Source organism: Chelonia mydas, chromosome 3 (assembly GCF_015237465.2).
Source record: "Chelonia mydas isolate rCheMyd1 chromosome 3, rCheMyd1.pri.v2, whole genome shotgun sequence".
NCBI lineage: Eukaryota > Metazoa > Chordata > Testudines > Cheloniidae > Chelonia > Chelonia mydas.
Window position 1 is genome coordinate 99,998,342 of NC_057851.1, and position 21,438 is coordinate 100,019,779.

At 37.9% G+C, this 21,438-nt stretch overlaps 1 protein-coding gene across 18 annotated transcripts in view; it reads right to left on the bottom strand.

The window, feature by feature from the left end:
* The window catches only part of AHI1 (Abelson helper integration site 1), a 177,518-nt gene that overhangs the window by 102,669 nt on the left and 53,411 nt on the right, over positions 1–21,438 (bottom strand). For all 18 annotated transcript variants that reach the window (XM_037894837.2, XM_043542958.1, XM_037894829.2 and 15 more), the window contains 3 exons: positions 20,088–20,218; positions 17,890–18,030; positions 11,591–11,793 (listed from right to left, as the gene is read on the bottom strand). In XM_037894837.2, the coding sequence (XP_037750765.1) occupies positions 11,591–11,793; positions 17,890–18,030; positions 20,088–20,218 (475 nt within the window). The remainder of the gene's footprint in view (positions 1–11,590; positions 11,794–17,889; positions 18,031–20,087; positions 20,219–21,438) is intronic.

A 21,438-nucleotide genomic window follows, 5' to 3' on the forward strand; every position in this document is an offset into this window, starting at 1 on the left:
ATCTGATCTTCCTTTCCTTTTAATCTACAGCACCTTCAGCATATGGGTGGGCAATGACCAAATTCACACATGGACTCTGCAGCAGGAATGGATGGAATCGAGTGGCATGAGATGCCCACAATTTTCCTTTACATCAGGGGGCTAACAAGTGCCTAATGCAGCCCCAATAAAATAAAAAACAACAAGTGGGTAGCATTGGCTGGGGGCACTGCTAATGTACTAATTCAATCCATCTCCTAGCCATCTCCTGTAGGAAGAGTTCCCATGGGCTCACATTGTAGATTAAAACTGCCCTCCCCCAACAGAAACACCACTGCTTGCCCTCCCATGGGAAACTTTCCCCACAGCCAGATGACATGCAGATATAATTTGTTCCTCCTTGCACCTGCAAGAGTGACTCTGGCCTCTCTGCTTTAAATATGACATAATCAAATATAGCCTTTTTCAGATGCCACAGTTCACTTTGTTCAGGAGAGAGAAAACAATGAAAAACTTTTCTTTGTTAATCTTGTACAAACATGTACATGGAGAAACAAGAAAGAAGACAAACAAACAAAGAAATAAAATGACAATACCAATCTGTAATATGCATTGATTAGTGAGGTTGTCCTCAAAGATAGAAATATTCCTTGGATCTTCTTTAGTAAAATATAGTACTTGTGTGGGTTACAGGACTATGCTAGAGTATGGCACTACTGCAATACATTCCTCACACTGAGGTAACCTCGACTTAAACCCAAAGCACAGAGAGAAAGAAATAATAAGGCAACAAAAAGGAACAAGAACTCAAACAAGCTTGTGGGTTTATAGAAATGAGACAAAACTTCTAGTTACGGTACTTAGTTCTCACTTATAATGAATTAAAATTCTGCTCATATAGTGGTGTCACAAAGGCTAAATACAAACAGGAACCCATACCGTTCACACAGTTTGATCTCCAGTTAGGCTACACTCAAACACCAAGGAGCTTCCTTTCTTCTTCATGGCTCTGATCCTACAAGTGAATCCACATGGGTCAACTGAGCTCTATAGGGGTGCTAGGGAATGCCCATGCAGATTAAATTCCAGATTCAGGACCCATATGCATAACTCCTGTTGATGATAATGGGAGTTAGGTGATCCTGCAAGGGGAATACAACTCCTTGGAAACTATTTTGATATTACAGAAACACCATGGTAATAGTGGAGGAAGAGTTGCTTAATGGCTAGAGCACCAAAATGCGAGTCAGGAATTCTGGATTCTGTTATCAGCTCTGATACTGACTCACTGTTTGAGTCTGGCTAAGTCACATATCTATGCCCCAGTTTCTCCATTTTCAAAATAATGATAATGTTTTTCTACCTCTCAAATTTGCTTTCATAAGCTTTAAAACAACATTTATTGATGTGTGTAAGGCATTTGGAAATGCACATATAAAATATTTTGTTTAAGTGCAAGTTATTAATTATTATTATAGGAAAAACAGTTTAGACTTCAAGGGCCTGATTTTCAGGAAGATGAGACTCCAAGTTCCCTCACTTTCTGCATACACATAGAAATTGTTAATTAAATTGCTTTCGGATGGAGGTTTTCATAAGACAAAAACGATAGGAAAAGCAGAAATTTGGTCAGCTCTTTGCTAATATGGTTAACCAAATATAAAAGCAATTTATAATCCTGCCCCTGCTGTGGGTGGTAAAGTATCTTGGAGTTAAACCTGGACATACTTAATGAACTGGCAAGAAAAATAATTACATAACCATTTCCAAAAGGCCTTTCTTTTATTACACACTATTTCTTTAGGAAATATAATGGAAAATTCTGGTAAAGCATTCTTATACTGTTAAATATTTTACTGATCAACAGGTTTTAATGATTTTTCAAGCATTTTGTTAGTGATCATATTTTGCGCAATGTTGACTGCTCAACACTATTTACTGGCAAATGGAGGCAATAAGGTTTATATGAAGTATATACTGCTTTGCTTTGCATTTTAGAATTCAGAGCCCAAAGTCCTTACGATGTGGCTCATACAACATAGCCTTACGATATTATTCTTTGGGCAGCTTGGTCAAAAGTTATCATCTGAACAGAATTTCCTAGCAAAGTAATGCCATTTGTGTTCTAGAAAGAAAATTGTCTGCCTCAAAGCAAGTAACATTTTCAAAAGCCTAACGAGCCTCAATCCTATTGACTTTCAGTTAGCCTGCAAAATGTGGTATCTCAAACAAATACCTGTATGTGCCTCTATCTATTTCTTTATATCATGCCTTCCCTATGGTACCCAAACACCAATAAAACCCTCAAAACAACACCTATACCATATAGTTGGACACATGGCAACTAAGGCAGGCAGGCTTTAAAGGAGGAGGTATAGGACAAGAAGCTCCAATACATTTTATTAAAAGCACTTAACATTTCTAACAAAAATGTTTATAAATACAGTGTGGTATAATGTAAAGGTTTTGGTTGCACTTGTTTAGAATTACCTGCACAACCCACTACGAGTAATGTGGCCATCCCCAACGCAGATCAATATAACTTTTATACGGTGACACATATTCCCTAGATTTTATGGCCAGAATGGGCTGCTGTGATCTCCTGACCTTTTGCATTGTGCAGGTCCTACAACTTCCCTTAAACAATTCCTGTTTGAACTAGAACATATCTTGTAGAAAAAAAATCCAACCCTGATTTCAAAATTACCAGTTACAGAAAATCCACCACAACTCTTGGTAAATTGTTCAATGACTAATTACCCTTACTGTTAAAAACATATAGCTTATTTCCAATCTGAATTTGTCAAGCATCAATTTCCAGCCATTGGGTCGTGTTATACCTTTTTCTGCTAGATTAAGGAGCCTATTATCAATGTTTTGTTCCCCATGTAGGTACTTACAGACTGTGATCAAGTTACCCGTAACATTCTCCTTGTCACAATGAACAGATTGAGGTCCTTGAATCTCTCACTTAAGGCATGTTTTCTAACCCTTTAACCATTCTTGTGGCTCTTCTCTGAACCTTCTCCAATTTATCAAAATCCTCCTTGAATTGTGGACACCAGAACTGGACACAGTATTCCAGCAGCAGTCGCACCACTGCCAAATACAGAGGTTATAACACCTATCGCCTCCTACTCAATGATCCCTGTTTATACATCCAAGAATCACATTAGCCCTTTTGGCCACAATGTTGCACTGGATGCTCATGTTCAGCAGATTATCCACCATGACCCCCAAATCTTTTTCAGGGTCACTGCTTCCTACCACAGTCCCCCATCCTGTAACTACAGCCTACATTCTTTGTTCCTGTGTATACTTTTACGTTTCGCTCTATTAAAACACATTGTTAATCTGCGCCTAGCTTTACAAACAATCCATATCACTCTGTATCAGTAACTGTCCTCTTCATCATTTGTTACTCCCCCAATTTTTGTGTCACCTGCAAATTTTATCAGTAATGAATTTATGCTTTCTTCCATGTCACTGATAAAAATGCTAAATAGCATAAGGCCAAGAACTGATTCCTACAGGAACTAGTCAAAGATGATTTCCCATTTATAATTACACTTTGAGACCTGTCAGTTAGCCTGTTTATAATTCACTTAACATGTGACATGTTAATTTTGTATCTTCCAGTATACAAGCCACAAACAAGGGGCTATTGCATTGCAAACCATTAAATAATGGAAAGCATATCCAAAAAACCTCTCCAAAACTACAACCAAACCACATCATATTTTCAGCACAACTGTAACCTACGAAGGTTAGCTTTCTAACAACGTAACCTGTGAAAACAAGTTCATATTCTTGTGCATGTACCTCTAACATAATGCTGCTCTGCTCTTTGGCCCCCAAACCTTGGTGGATAGCTGCAAGCAGACCTACTTTGTCTGGGACAGTTTCGGGTTTGCAAAAATCCCTCTCTGGTAATTGGTGTCTCAACCAAAATCCCAACAGCAGGACTGTGGCAGCACAGGAGATTTTTTCTCTGAGCTGTTCCTCTCCCAGCAGCTCAGTGGCCCCCCAACAGTCTGACTTGTCCAAGCCCCCTTTCTGCCTCTCAGCAGCAATTAGTTCTGTTCTCTGCAGCTACCTCTCAGTTGTTTACAGAAGGATGACAGAGCTGGAACCAGCTGCTGCTGAGAGTGACAGCCAGAGAGCAAAGGAGGGGAAACAATGAGCTGCCAGAAGAAGAGCCTCCAAGGGATAGAGATCAATCCCATCCCATGGGGAGGAAAGAATTGGGGGAAAGCAACCATGGGACGAAGGATAACTTTTTCAAGGAACAACTTTTCAAGTAAGTTGAGGGACTGTGGAGGGTTGTGTATGTCCCCTCTCTTCTCTCATTCTTCTGAAGGTTAGGTTTAGGTAAAGTAAAATCCACCAGAGTGGGAATACAACCCTTTGGTGGTCTCAGTCCTTTGGTTTGTTTGGAGAACTTTCTCTGGCAGATTTCCATGGCATTCGAACATCTATGTTTCTGCTGGCATGCAGGGCCCAAAAGCAGTTGTGCTATTATTGTTTTACTGCACACAGGAGGGCAGGCTGTGAAAAGCCTACACAGGAGAATTAACAACCCACAGGCATGCTCCTGAGCTGTGCTACGTTAAGATCATAAAGGGGATGGATAACAGAAGAGATGGAGACAGTGGATCTACTTGTCAAAATACCCTCCCCATCCTAACGGAAACCACCTTGATCACTTGGCATTCATAGCATCTCTAGCATTGTCCTGTGGGTTGATGGACAGAGACTATTTCAGTCATCTTCCTCTAACTTCAATAGAGGATGACAGAGCCCATTTATTCAAGCTTTGAACAGAGAGGAGGATTTGGCCCTCAGTGCATTACCCTAGTAATCACTATTACTGTGTTTTACAAGCATTTAAATCCTAGGTACAGCAGATCAGAGTACAATTCAAGTTCTGATAGCTATAATTTAGCAGAGATAACATTAAAGACCCGCTTCTTTCTCTCTCGCTCTCACACATACACTCTCTGTAATTTCAATTTTCAACTGAAAACATATTCCTCACTTTTTCTACCCAATTTAGCTTTCCTTCTGCTATTATTTTACATTTTATAGTGATATTATTTAAGAAGCATTTTCTCTTCTATGCCAATATATACTTGGCACAGGAGAGTGGGGAAATGGAGAACTGGTTACAGTTTACAGATTCTGCAGGCTGATTTGCGCTAGTCTCAGTAGGAGTTACAGCAATCTACGCAGCACACAGGAGCCAGAACAGAGATAAAAATCTAGACCTTACTGGGATATATTTGGTAGGAAAAACAAAGTAAAGATGTACCATGTTGCACTGTACTTTATGGTAACATGCAATGAGGAGATGTCAAACCAACTTATGCTTTCACTTTTATTTGTTATTTAGTTGTTAAATTAAACACATTGTTTTAAAATATGTTTGTGCCTTTGTGCCATTTTTGTACAGTTACTATTCCAAAATTACATTTGGCTGGCACCTTAAAAAAAGAACATGATGCTTACAGAATTTTGTAGCTATAAGATATATAAGAGTCCTGTATATCTCTCATATTGACTAGTTAAAAATAAATTTAATCTTCTTATAGTCAGAACATATCTTTCCTGTGAATATTAATAGTTTGGGGTTCTATTAAATCCTATATTAGCACAATAAATTATATTGTAATAAACTGTTTAATTTTTTTTCTAATACAATATTTCTTTTCGGTTTACTTTAGCACTTCAATTCATGTTTAAAGTGCATTGCCTTCTCTGCACTGCATTGCATTCTTTTGCTTAATGGAGACTTTTTTGGGAAAGAGAAGTTTATGTCATATCCTATGTGGTGTTCCCCCCTAGTTGAAAGAAACATTTTCATCTTGTTTAGGGCTCCAAAAATTTTATTACATATCACAGATTGCGTGGACAACAGCCGCAGCTGGTGGGGAAAAAAGGTATATATACTCAATTTTCATACACACCCCCCTTATCAGTGTTACTCTTCAAAGTGCTTTTGCACCCTGTTGACAATTGGAAACATGCAGATTAGAAATAGAACTAGTAAATGACAAAACACAACAACCTGAAGTCACAACCAACAAACAATGCCTACATAGTGTCACAGTCTGTACCTTTATGTTAATCCTTTTTCCAGGACTATGATAAATTTTGTACAGTGTATGCCTTGTGAGATATCATTTGAAAACCTGTAATCTGCTGAACTTTATTGTCCTGGTAAAATATGTGTGGCACCATTGTATGTAAAATTATAAAATTTTGCTGTATAAAACATGTTCCAAGTCTAGGAAAACAGCTTCAAACCAGTTCCCCAGAGACTAAAGGCTAGCCAGCACCTCAGCCAGGTGTCAGTGTAATCAAATGGACTATCACCTGGTTAAGGGGCCATTCTTGTCAGGAAAAAGGGTGTGAGCGAGAAGTGTACATGTTGGTAAATAAACGGCTGGAAGTTCCCATCCCACAGACCGTCTGTCTCTTGAAACTCAGATGATGATGATTTTCAAATAGGAAAATAACTATAAGAAGTGAGAACAGAGGACACAAATCATCTCTCTGCCCTTTCTCTCTGCCCACAACATCCACAATGCCTGAAGGACAAGGTAAGAAGCACTGGGGGAGGGGTTTTTGCTAAAAGGCATCCAGACAGTAAGACTGCAAAAAAACAGGTGATGAGAAAGACCCTTTTGCTTTAAGTTCACTTAGTTTATTAAGTTAGGTATTAGTTTGTGTTTTATTTTATATTTCTTCAAAACTAATTCTAACTTTTAGGCCTCATTACTTGCAATCACTTAAAATCTAACTTTCTGTTAATAAACTTGTTTGTTTTAACTAAGCCAGTGTGTATTTGGATTGAAGTGTTTGGGAAACTCAATTTGAGATAACAAGGTTTGTGCTTATAATTTTCTAATAATGAAATAAACTTCCTATGAGCTTGTGTTGTCCAGGAGAATACTGGGCAGTACAAGACACACATTTCTAGGGACAGATCTGGGACTGGGAATTTGCTGGTGTTACTCTGTAATATAATTCAGGAGTCACTGGCTAGAGCACTCATATATAATACAGCTGGGAGTAATTTACATGTTAGAGGCTGTGTGAGAGCAGACCAGTAATGGTCACTTTCACAGCACAGCAGTGTAAAAAAGGTATCCCAGGTTGGAGAATTGAGGGGATACAGCTGTTCAACACATAGAATGTGACACATAGAAATGCTTTCCCTCTCCAATCTATTATCAATTACAAAAAGTCTAATTATAAATAAACTCTGCAAGTCTTTCATAAGTCTTTTCTATGTCTTTTTGTTTTAATACCTCAGGCTTTCCCCTCTACCTATATTTATTTTTACTAATTTAGGCATTTGATTGTTTGCAGGCTATATGCAGTGTGTTTGTAGAGTATTATCTTGTAATTAGATTGGGTGCCAAGAGAACCTATTAAGGCAGAGTTGTCCCATTACAGTGTTTGTGCGTCTAGGTAAAAATAAATTTAATAAATGTGTGCATTAATCCTTTTAGGTGTGGGAATCTATTGAAATCCATTTTACGTCCTGTTCTCTACTGAGGGAGCACTTATAGTATTTAAAATATGTAGAAGAAACATTTTTGTAAAATTAAAAGACAAACACATCTTTACAGTAGGATTCCTCATCCATACCTATTTACACCCTTATCTAGCAAAACAGAAACTTAGAAATAAAACATATGAATTTAGAACATAGTTCTCTTAATGCATTATAAACATGAGTTTAATCCAAGATCTAGCATGTTGTTCAATTACCTTTAATAAGTAGGTAGGGTACTATTTTTATATTGTACCATTTTTGTGGATTTAAATGTTTTAAATTTGGAGTGAAAACAGTTTATTATTTCTAATTACAAACAGCATTAGATTTATGGTCCTACTTCAAACATGGGAAGTCAGGTTTAATAAAAATGGCTCACTAGAAATTGTGCATGCAAGGTTATTTTGGAGGAAAGCTAAAGCTTCTTTGGGAAGAGAAAGGGGGCAACTTCAGCATCGATTACAGAATATCAGTACCACATTTAAGAGGTGGTAGATGAAGATTTTCTAATATAGAACTGACTGAGTTCAGGGATCCCACTCCTTCTGCCTATACCGGTACTGAAATATCCACAAGACTAACACTGCTTTTACAACGTTTCGATCATTTGGTGTATACTCATCTTGAGATTTTCTATTTCTCCATGGAAACCTGTAATAGCTGTTATGGGAACCCCTATCTTTCTGACCTGAATTCAAAGCCAAAGTTGTTACGCAAGGTATTCCAGGATGTACTAAATTAGAGAAGGCCTTGAGGGGAGAGGGTGTGGAGGGAGATCCTCAGTACATTGGCAATGGAGCTATGATAATTTACACAAGCTGAGGATCTGCCTCTTACTCTTTAATGCAGACAAAAAGGACAAGTTGCCAGCTTCTTCTACTTGATCACTTAGATCAATGGCTTTCAACCTGTGAACCCATGGGAGTCCGCAGACTTTGTCTATGGGGTCCACAAAAGGTTGTCATTACCATAGAACAGTGGTCCATGGACCCTGGGAGTCTGCAGACTATGTTCAATATTTCCAAAGGGGTCTGCACCTCCATTTGAATTTTTTTTTTTAGGGGTCTGCAAATGAGAAAAGGTTGAAAACCACTGGTTAAGATATTATCAGTATCATGTTTCACCAGTGCTTCAAATTTTTGTCAAAAAGGCTGCATGCTCGTTCAGAGGCACAGTTGCACAAGTTCTGTAAATTTCTGTTTTTTACCAGTAGGGAGATATTTTACATCTCCAGTATAGTCTGTAAGGGGACAATTTGAAGGATTTTCCAAAGTCAGATTTTGTAGTCAGATAGAATAATGCTACGAATTATCACATTATAAGTGATTAGAAGTCACCTGAAGTAAAAAGCTCCTAGTTTCTCTCATACTAAAGGTTCTCTGAGGTAAGTATATGCTGGAAGACCACAAAAACCACAGTGATTTTTACAGTTTGTACAAAAGGTGAGATCTCTTAATTTTAAATCCTAACCTTCTGTTGTCATTGCTCTTAAAAGCCTTCAAACCTATACTGGTTGCAGGTTTTCAATAAATGAAAATTTTCAGTTATCACTTTAACAATTTTTTTCAATAAAAATTTCCAAAAAAAAAGTATTGAGAAAAGTACATGAAAAAAATTGAAGAAAAAAAGGGGTGTGTGTAATATTGCTCAGGAGTAGTTTGGCATCCAAGGTAACTCAGCCAATACATGGCTGACTCCAGCACTAAGAAAGAAAAATGGACTTGTTACAAGCGCTGTAAAATACTAGGCTTTTCTTACTTCTAAAATGATAGCAATTAAGTTAGTAGTTTAATTCTGGATATTTCAAAAGTGTCATTTCACAGCCCTAATGTAACAGTATGAAATCTCCTCCCCACAACCACATAATGAGAAATACTACACAATCTTCTGATAATGAAAAAGCTAAATTGGTATTTTTGCCGCTAATGGAAAGTGGGAATTTTACTATACAAATAGAGAAATCCAATACAAAGAATTTTTTAGTGACTTGCTATGTTAGGCGAACACTTAGGCATTAAATGTTTTGTCACTGAAGTTTATTTTAAATTGAGAGAATTATCAAGATTTAATCCCCTGAAGCACAGATAAATAGGAAGCGCTGCCAAGATTTACTATCGTGTATATCAATCCAATTTCTCTGAGAGGCAGAGGCCAATCAACAACACTTGATTCACAAAGAAAATTCTGGCATCTCTTTCAAGCTTAAGATAATATACAGTAACTCATTTTACTTAAATATAGCCTGGCTTGATCTCCTAGTACTAGTGCTGTTCACTGCTAAAGCAGAGACCAAGATTCAGTTCTTTGCTCTAGTCTCCCATTGTCTGGGCTAACAAAGGATAGGCATGCTTCCAAGGCTGCATGCTTTGCCATGGGGAAAAGGGGAGAAAAGGAAGCTTCTTGCTTTATTCACGAATGCCCCCCTCCTGACAAGAGAGAAGCAAGGTTGACTGGGTACAAAGAGCGGCACAGAAGGTAGTGGCCACAACTTGACTGAAAATGATTCTTCATTGCTCAAGCAGAAGCCATTCCAGGAATGGAGAAGACACATAAAGGAATAAAAAGGATATATGCTTATATATAATCAGATCAACATTGAGCCCAAATGGTTATTTTTTTCAATGTAGATGCCTAATTTGCACAGGCAAAATGCAGGTGTGTGCAAGTTATGTATGAAAAGCTCATTGATGTATGAAAAATGGGTAGTTTTGTGTATGCTTCTGCAAAAGTTGTAGATACAATTCAGACATATGGTAAAAAATTTAGCCTTTAATGCATACATAAACTAGATTATCAGGATACACGTGGACCTAATCACATTTAATTATATTGATTTAAAGAATGAGATTTAATGATAAAATAATTGTGGTTGGATGTTTCCTAACTACCTATCACTCAAGTAAACATGATCTTATGTGCAAATATATAATTGAACAAGTTTCTTCAATTTAATGATTACTAAAAGAAAAAGCAGGTGAGATAACACTAAATTTTCTATAACAAGCAATTATTTTAAAATTTAAATACTAGTGATGTCAACCCGACAAATGCATTTTAATTAAAAAATGAAACCTCCATAGAACTATTTAGTAATTGCATGAATATTTCTGAATTAGTATTATAGTCATGTGAGTTTACAGTCTTGAAAGATATAGCATAACTATGTAACTTAACAGAGACATAAACATTTGTCTTTTTTAAGCAATGCCAAAAATTTTAATTGTGTGTGTTCATTCACGACTTGCAAAGTTCTTTTCTTGATTCTGATATAAGGATGTTGTTCGCTTTTCGCAGAGATGTATGGTGGCTGTATAATTTGGTTTTTTGCCTCCAATTACATCAGAAATATTTACTTATCAGTAAAACTTTGTTTTTCAGATTTAATTATTGATCTCTGATTAACCATAGTTGAGTAGAACTATGTCATATATATGTATCAAGGCACAGTACTAGATTAAAATCTGAAGGCACTGTTATCCCATACAAGGTTAGGTATTGTGTGTCTTGAAATGTATCAAGCACACAAGAATTTCCTCTAATTAGTATTAATACTCCTTGTGTAACTTAGAGACAGGACTATTTTTTGCCTATACTTTAAGTGGAAATATTATTATTACTACTGAGGTGAGGAAAGAATTTTCAGGGGGTGCTGTACATCTTAGACATGACTAGCTGAATTGTGAATGCCACCAAATTTTATGTTCTGAAAAGCAAAAATATGATGAAGATGGATCCCTTAAAAACAGTCAGGATATGTAGGTATGTAATTCACTTTAATGCTAATGGGTGTTACCAAAAGAACCTCTGGTCACTGATGGGTGGTAAAAAACAGATATCGAAAATAACTTATATTTACATGATCTAGTCTCTGAACAGGCACAATAAGTGCATTGACAATAATGGGAGTTATATTCATTTATCAAAAGGAGAATAGACCTACAAACAATATACAGACGTTTTGTAATATGTGCTTGTGCTATACAGAATATAGGCATTGTATGAGAGGACTTTACAATTTTCTTGGAAATATAAATAAATTTGACGTACCATAACAGAGTCAAGTTTCTGCTTCACTTTCTGCATTCTCATAGATACTCTTGCAACACTGACAAACTGATTTGCTGGAGACATTGTTGAATCTTTCTGTGCAGAAATATGAGAAGAATTGCTAAGAATTTGTGGCCCTCTGGATGTTGTTGATGCGAGTGACCCATTGAGATCTTTTACTATTTCAGCCTCCTGCTGTGCAACTGCAGAAATAATCAACATTAACATTTTAGGTCAAGTCTTAATAGTTCCATGAAACAAACCACACTGAGTTCATAGGTCATATTAAATTCTAAGACTTTGCTGAACCAGATAAAGATAAATTATATATAAAAACCCTACATTAAAAGAAAGTTATTTAGGTTACATAGTTGAGTTAAGAAAGGCCAGTTTTACAATTGCCTAGGCAACCTTAATTCTGTCCCCATGTCCATGTAATGAGGCAGAGATCTTGTGGCAAAAGAATAGGATGTGATTATTGCCATTAAAGACTGTATCATAATGCATACAACAAGGCCGCAATACTAAAGTTGCATGGGCAACCATAAATCTCTCTTGACTTTGAAATCTAAATGACTTATCTTAGGGTTGTTTATATGTAATTTAGGGTTTTTGTATTTTTAAAGGAATACAATAAAACTAAATCTCATTATGTCTTACTATGTAACGAACCCTATAACACATATCACTAGAATATCAAGGCTGAAACCTGAACTTTCACTACTGGACAGACTTATCACTTGAGCTACAGGTCTAATTACAGTAGCTGTTAAAAGGATAGGTTGTTCTCCCCGGGAAGGGAGAAGCATTGATGACCTGATGGCACCATGAGCTGGGTCCAAGAGAAGCCTGGCCCAACTTAGCACTCTCTAATACTCCCTGCATCCAATGTGGTGGGAATTGTTGTCCAACATGGTACTCCCAGAAAGGAAGACAGGTTGCCAGGGCAATGTGCTGGGTCCCTGGGATAATCAAAGGAGGGTAACCCCACCCCAGCCAGAGTCTCTCACCACCCCATTTCTACTGCTGCTGTGGCAGTTCCCTGGTGTTCCCACTACCAATCTGCTACTGCTGTTTTACCAGGGTGTGGGCCTAGTTCTTTAGAAAATTAAGGTTCAGTTATTTTGGTACGCTGTGAAAGTTCTTGAGGAACATAAGCAAGAAAAGGGAATTGACAACTTTAAACAGTTTGTAACTCAGGAAAACCCAAATGGGATTTCATGGGACAAAGAAAAGGAACTTTTCTAGCCTGAGGGCTTTCTCCCTGTCAAATTTCAAAGTCCTTCTGCAAACAACGGAGAAGTTAGGAGCGTCTCAAAAAAGAATCATAGGAATCTTTAACAATGGAAAGTGTTAAGGACCCTAAATATAAGGGTCACTACCAGCTCCCCCTAGAAATACAGGGCATCAATGCATACAACATATGAACAAGAGTAAATTATATAAAACCCTCGGCAAAATAATTTAAAAGTTAGGTGCAGTATTCTGAACATGCCAATAGTATGGATGTGATGAATCTACAATTTAAGTTCAGTTAGTCTAGGAATATAAGGAATAGTGCAGTATTAGTATTCAGTTACCAAAACACAAAGAATTCAGCTGACAATTGTCACGTGTGCCTGCTCTGGTTCCACTGAATCTCTATCAAAATGTATGATAAAGGTGCTATCAAGAAAGCCAAATGTAAAGTTTAGAGAAAATCCCCTCATGCCATGCTTAACAGTGCAAAAGACTTTGGCCTTATGTGCCAGGTTCCCTCCTGCCACCCTTTCCCAGTGCTTCCCTTTCCAGAGTACACTTCTGTAGGTCTGACTCCCTTCTGCCACTCTTCTCTCTCTCTCTCTCTGCTGGTCCATCTCCCTCCTGCCACATCATCCCTGTTCAAGGATCTCCAAAAAGAGCAGCTGCTCTCATGTCTTGATTCCAGAATTCCCTCTTTCTCCCTCTCCCCACACAGAAGTCTGATTTCCTCCCACTGTTAGTATTCACCATCCTCTAACACTGAGCTGATTCATCACAATCTTTAATCAGCAGTAGTTTTCTCTTGATAAAAATATTAGTAAAATATGACCTTAATAAGTCTGTCCTACACAAGTCAAAAAAGTAGGTGACTGGCATTGAATTCAAGCAAATCATACATTTTCTAAGTTCCGATTCTTATTTATTTTTATACAAATAAAATAGATTACAACTGATTAACGTAACTGCAAGTAGCAATAGGGAAGAATACCGTTTTTCCAAATGGAAAGAGGGGGATAAAATTTATTCAGATAAACCCAGGTTGAGATAAAGGAGAGATTATGTACCAGTAATTAATTCATGTCTAGGAAACTACCAAGATACATGAAAAAGACTGTTTTCAGAAATGGGTTTGGATACACAAGGGCTCTATTGCAGACCATTTTTATTTTAAAAAGGTCAATTTTCCATACAATTAAGGAAAAGTAAAATTGAAAACACCAAGTACATTTGGAAACACAAACTAAAGGATGAAGTATGATGACTAAATTAAAATGCAGGCTTCTAGTTCAGTTGAGGTTAGTAAATTGCTGGGTCCAGTCCAGCAGGTGCTCAAGGGAGTCACCAAGTGGTACCGCTTGGGCAACTTGGACTGAAGATCCTGAGCTTGTATTTCAGTTACTTCTTTCTGTCACTAGACGCTGCTATTTCTTTCTCTCTGTAGCCTCACTGCTTCTTCTACTAAGGTTGCCAGGAGGTTTTTCCAGCCCAGCAGCACTGAGCTCATTTAGAGAACTGTCTTTGAGAAAAATTTCTAAAGTTGACAACTGAACACATTTAGGCACAGGAGATATCCTGCAGGAGCAGGCCTAGTCATGCAGAGTGAGATATTCAGCGAAACAGCTCAGGGGCTGGGAACCTCAGGTTTTGGGAAAAGGCTTTTGGCAATATCCATTGCAGGGCCATTAGGGTCCAATTAGACAATCACATGGGCTAGCTGCCAGGTACCAGCGTTGACAGGTATTATCTTGATAAAAGTTAAGCCCAGCTGCCTTTTAACCACACACTTGGCTTTTACAGTTTCTAGATTGTGGCATCAGGAAGACAAAGGATTTCAGCATTCCTTATTTAAAATTTGCCCATTGTAAACATTAGAAGGCATTTTTAAACCAGCTGATCTAAGTCAAACTATGGAAATCCTAAAAAATGGTACTAGTGACTAAAATTAATATTACTGTATGATTAACTCCTTAACACCAATGCAATAAAATCATCTTCTGAAAGCAAAGCAAATATTTTTAACCAAAAACGAAGAAAAAGTTAGCAGCAGACTGTGTCAGAATGTACCCGTGTCCACACCCGACACATTACTGTAATAATCTTTGTTCAATATCTGCCTTGTGAGGTATTATCTGAAAACTCATAATTTGCTGGTCATTATTGTTCTGGGAAAATGTCTGTGGCAACATTGTGTGTGAAGTTATACGATTCCACTGTATGCTGTTCTTCACACATGTTCCAAACTGAGGTTGGCAAACAGGTCTGTCTCAAAGAAATATGTGCTACTTAATTTGCATTTAAGCAGTAAACAGAGTCATCAAGCAGGAAGAGAAACAAAAGAAGCTCCAACACGTTAGGAAAAAGCAGCAGGGAATATCCTTCCCTATAGACTCTGTGTCCTGAATCTCACTTAGAAATGTTTTTCAGGAGAGGGGCTAACACTATAAAAAGGAAGGACAAACATTCCTCCACTCCCTCTCCCTCTGTCCTTCAATTCACTGCACCAGAAGGGACAAAGGAAGCAGCCATTGAACTGGAAAAGGGGTCCTAACCTAAGAAGTTTGGTCAATAAGACTGCTTAGTGCATGTGATGAGAAAACTCTGTTTTGAATTTAACATAGCTTAAGTTAGGCACCAGTTGCATTTCATCTTTATTTTCCCTGTAACCATTTCTGACTTTTATGCCCCTCATTACTTGTATTCACTTAAAATCTCTCTTTGTAGTTTATAAACTTGTTTCATTGTTTATCTAATCCAGTGTGTTTACACTGAAGTATCTGTGAGACTCCATTTGGGGGTAACAAGGTGCATACATATTATTTCTAGTAAAGCAATAACAGATCTTATATAAACCTGTATTGTCCAGGAGAGGGCTGGGAAGTACAGAACACACACATATCTAGGGGGAATTCGAAGACTGTGGATGTGCTGGGTCACCCTGCAGTATTATCAAGGCTGGTAAGAGCAAAGGTGTAGCTGGCTGCAGCACATACACAGCTGGGAGTGACTTCCACGCTGGAAGCTTTTTGTGAGCAGACTGTAGGCTATAGTAGCAAAGCATTTTAAAGGGCACCCAAGGTTCGAGGGCAGAGGTGACATGGCTACTCAGTCTGGATTGTACCCTGGTATGTCATACAGATTATGCCCAAAAAACCGCAACCTATGAAATGGCTTACTGATGACAAAAGATCAGTAACTTTGTTAAAACAACAGATGACTTTAACTACCAATATAACCTTAGTGTGATCCTGTTTGATTGTTCAAGATTCAACCACGTTTTCCATTAAATAGAAAATGAATTTCCAGGAGGTACACAGTTAAACAGCTATGAAATCTGTCTAATTCAAGAATGTAATTTTGTTTAGTGATTTCAAATAGCTAATTTTCTTCACTTTTATTAATATAATTTATATGCATATTAACAAATATCTATGTAGTCATAATGCAAATTAGTTCTCAGCTTTAATTTGACATGATAAATATGTATTACTTGCAGGAAATAATAGTTTGTTTCTTTGCAGAGTGCTTTCCAGAACTGTGATGGGCCCCAATTTAGGAAAGCATCCCTGTTGAAGAAAATACTAACGCACATGCTTAAATGCTCTCCTGAACAGGGACAGATTTGAGAATATGCTTAAGTGTTTTCCTGAGTCAGGCCTACAATCAGTTTTTAATAAAAGAGACAATTATCTGTGGTTCTCTAGTTAAACAGCTAAACAGAATAGATTTATTAGTGGACTAAAAGTTAGCATTTAATATTGATCATTAATTCTTTCAGTTTAATTAGTTCAATAAAATCATGTCTGTACAGTAGATGGAGGATTTGAACCTTAATATAAAGTTAGTAAGAGTGTTGCTTTTTTTTTTTTTTTAATTATTCACTCAATATTATCAAGACAGCAACTAAATGGAAAATGTAATATTTTGCATTAACTATTCATCTTTATCAGCACAAAATGCAATTACTTTACAGCAGATGTAAATGGAAAAAAAGTAAATATATATACATATATCTTCTTAATATATCATATATACACACCTTTGTCATATCTGCCATTAAGATGAAACATGACAACGGAAACAACATCCGCAACAAAGAATAGAGTGATGCTACTGAATAATAACCAACAAAATCTAAAAATCAAGAAACCTACCAGTTTAAAAGACTAATTAAGTCTACAATTAACTCTATGTTAGAGATAGCCGGGGATCTCATTTTCTGTGATAAAAAATCCCAAAATTCTCCAATAAAAACCCACAAAAATCCATGTTTTTCTGCAAACTGAACTTTTAGCTTCCCTAGCCACAATAGGGGGTCCCATTGCCGGGGTTGGCTGCCCAAACCCCACCACCCAGGGCTGACAGCCCCAGTTTGCTTAATACAGTGAGCTGGATAATGGAGGCTTGGATAAACATGGTTCTACTGTATATGGTTTTTTGTTTTTTTTTTCCCCTCCACAAAATGTAAAATCTCAAAGATTCTCTGTAAAAACATAAATTCCATGTTTTTCCAAAACAAACAGATTTCTAGGATCCCTGATGATAACACAGTTGCTATGGAATTCCACTGCAGATGTGAGTTTGCCTACAGAGGACCAAGAGAGCCTAGATTTTCCTCAACAATTAAACCATTTGTATACAGCTTTTAAAAATTATTTTACATCCCATCAAGCATAAAACATTAAGGTTTTCATTAAACTATGTGTACTTTGAGAAAATGTAAATTTGCCTGACTCCATAATCCAGCCCAAGACTGAAATATGGTTCTAATGATTGACATGATATCACTAGCACAACATAGATTGCTGAGGGTATGATCTGGAGAGAGAAGTGAGGACAAGTCTGGAATTCAGTCATGCAAAATCATGACAGAAAGGTAAATTGGAAGCTATTTCTGTGCTGATCTTAAACTGGTTTAGAGATTTCAGCACAATTCTTGCACAGCAGGTTTTGATGTTCTGTTTTGTTTGTTTTTAAAAAAGAACCTTTGCAAGTCGCTTCTAAAAAGTGAAACAAACAGCTACCAAGATTCTTATGCATCAAGAAATGCTCTACAGTACCTTTATAATCATAAATGTATACAAGTATTGGCTGGTTTTGACCAAAGGCACAAAATGACACCATGTGTTCATGTGGATGAAAGGCAACATCTCGAACTGGAAATGTGAAGGAGAGGTCAGAATACATGGCTACTTGATCACCTACAAAAGGAAAAATAGAGTTCTTAATTTGTCATAAAAATTTGACGTGAGAACGTTGCAACTTTTTATAAAATCCACTCATCTCTCTATATTATATTTATGTTACAAAAACCTTAGAGAGGACTTCAACCTTTGTATTTTAAACTAGTCTGTAACTTGGAAAGCACTATCCACTTAAATATTAAATGGCACATAACCATAATATGTGTTTGTATCTTTCTGGGAAAATGCTTGTTATCTTAGTCATGGGCTTCAATCATACTGACCAATGGAAACGGAAGTTTTGCACACCACTATTTCATAAAAGTTTTGGCCCTGATCCTGAACTCAATGGAACAACTTATGTCTTGTGACAAAGTTCCTCCTCTGTCTTGGTGGGTCCTGTGCTTATTGGAGGATTTTGCTCGCCTCAGAGATTCACAGTAGCCCTCAGATAACCTCATCACTGGCCAGCATGGGGGAAAGGAAGGAGAACAATCCCCACAGTCTCTGCTGGTCCAATTAGTGGGTCGGGGGACAGGCCAGGGACCTTCCCCTCTGGTGGGACCTACAGTCCAAGTCAACTCTTCCTGTATCCAACAAGGAGTTGGGGGGATGGGGGGAACCCAGGCCCGCCCTCTACTCCGGGTTCCAGCCCAGGGCCCTGTGGATCACAGCTGTCTATAGTGTTTTGTGTAACACCTGTGTGACAGCTACAACTCCCTGGTCTACTTCCCCATGGCTTCCTCCCAACACCTTCTGTATCCTCACCACAGGACCTTCCTCCTGATGCCAGATAGCGTTTGTACTCATCAGTCCTCCAGCACCACGCCCTCTCACTCTCAGCTCCTTGCGCACCCCTCACTAACTGGAGTGAGAGCCTTTTTAAACCAGGTGTCCTGATTAGCCTTAATTAATTCTAGCAGCTTCCCAATTGGCTACAGGTGTCCTAATTAGCCTGCCTGCCTTAATTATTTCTAGAAAGTTCCTGAGTGTTCTGGAATAGTCCCTGTTATTTTACCCAGGGAAAAGGGACCTGCTTAACCTGGAACTAATGTGTCTACCTTTGACCACTCTTTTGTAGCCATCTGGCCTGACCCTGTCCAGTCTATAAACTTAAACACATGCATAAGTCTTTTTAGTCTCAGTGCTTTTATCTACAAATTCTCTCTTCCTACATTCCATCTATTTTTGATAGACACTGGGAAAGTCGTGCAATGATGTGCAGGTAGTTTTGAACCCTGGTTGATGAAGATGCCTTCAAAAAAAAATCTTCAGAACAGACCTGCCTGCCTAAATACCAGTTTTTAAATCTTTAATGTTTTAAATATCTAGGTTGTAATCTGATATAAAAGAACAAAGCAGAAAGGCAACAAAACCAAATTTTTGTTACGAACCACCGCATTTAATTTCCTCTCTGCTATACACAGTACAATAAGGTTAATTTAGACAAGAAATTCTCTAGCTCTTAGTTGTGCTTTGCTTGCGCTTTGTCCAGCAGGGTCCTTTTGTATTTTAGTGGTTATGTGGGAATTATCCAATTTTGAGAGCAATTTATGAGGAAGCCTAGTACTCCTACATCCAGGTGGCTATGTATACTGATCATTCACTTATTAGAGGTCTTCAATCAGTCAATTGTGCAAGTAAAATAAACACCTCTTAACAGCCTGATCCAAAGCCACTGATGTTAACAGAAAGACACTCATTGACTTCAGTCGGCTTTGGAACAGGGTCTTAATCTGCATACACAAATACGTTGGTAGCATATATGGAAAGGATAACTGAACAAAAGACCAAATTAGAAATGTTTAATTACTACTAGAAATCTGAAATACTACCTGTGATTGAGATTTATTCCCATATGAATATAATTGTTAACTCAGAGCATATAACTAATAACACTGACATAAAAGGTGGACCTTACATTTATAGACTTAAGGACATCAGCCTAAATTTTTATTTTGCACCAATGTTATTAAATGAAAAAGAAAAAGTTTTGTTTTTGTCTTTTTAAAAAGAAGGCTCTTCCAGAGAGCTTAACAACCTGGCCTAATATTGTAAAATAATTGATTGGTTACCTGTTTCTGGATTCCAAACATATGCTATACCATCTTCACTTCCAGAAAAAAGAAATGTCCCACATGGTGTTAAGGTACTGTGAATCTTCTCTCTATAGTTTGTGGCACCTATGTATTTCTTTGTAGCCAAGCTAAAAATAAAGAATAGTCTGAGTGTGGCAATTGCTTTCATAACAGACAAAATCTCCCATACCTCACATATGAATTTTCTGCTGAATAAATAATACTAGCTCAATATCTTGTACCTAAAGTAGGCATCAGTACACTTATCTACTTAAGCCCATACCTTTGGAAATGGCAAAGGAATACCAGATCTGGACAGTGGGTACAAAAGTTGTCTTTGCATTTCTTTAATTCTGGGCTGATTGTTTGCTGGGCCAAGAGGGTTGGACTGGAAAAAAAAAGTGGTGGTACTTTTCCCACCTCTGCCAACAAAATACGCTCTACCCATGTAAATTGCCAAAATGAGGTGCCCCTTACAGTAGGATGTGTAGATATTCAAAATATAATTGTGCAGCTCTCTGAGCTCAGCTCCTCCTCGCCTCAGTGAGGCTTAAATATGCCCAGGGAATTTGCTGGATTCCTTGGACTTGGCTCCTTCTTGACTGGGGGAGGGATGGAAAAGAGGTGGTACTCCGAAACATCACCCATGTATGGCACCAAAATTAGATTTTTTTAAAAAAAAATTGTATCACCATAGCACCTAGGAATCCTAGTCATGGACCAGGACCCAATTGTGCTAGGGGCTGTACGAACAAAGAACCAAAAGCCGGTCCCTGTCCCAAGGAGATTATAAAAGAAGGCCATGCCTACAAAACAAACTTTGCTCGATTCAAGTTATATTGGCACACAGTCACCAAAGTTTGTATATCGCTTCAGCACATGCATGCTTGGCTACTTGCATCGGCACTGCACATACTCAGCAGGAGTGCCTGTGTTGATGCAAAGTATGGTCTCCTGCAGGTAGGTATCCCAGTGTGCTACGCAGTGCTGTCTGGTCCAATGCCTTTTGGGACATTTTTGCAATGTGTTATGGGGTAGAAATTACTCACTCAGGGATCTTTGGGAGCTAGAGGTCAAGTTCCCAGCATGTACCTTTCTCCATTCCATAATGCCATCCATAGTCCATAAATTTTCACAACTTTTTAAAAAAATCCCACAAATCCAGGTGGCACTTTTCAGTGTCTGCCACCTCTGACTCAAGCACAGAGCTCTACACTATTCCCATGAATGTTGCAAATACAGAACATGTGATCCTCTGGTATTTGCAGACCCGCAGAAAGTACCACAACAACGGGGGACATGACAGTTTCTTCTAGGACAGATTGCTATGCGAAATAGTGAGAACCAA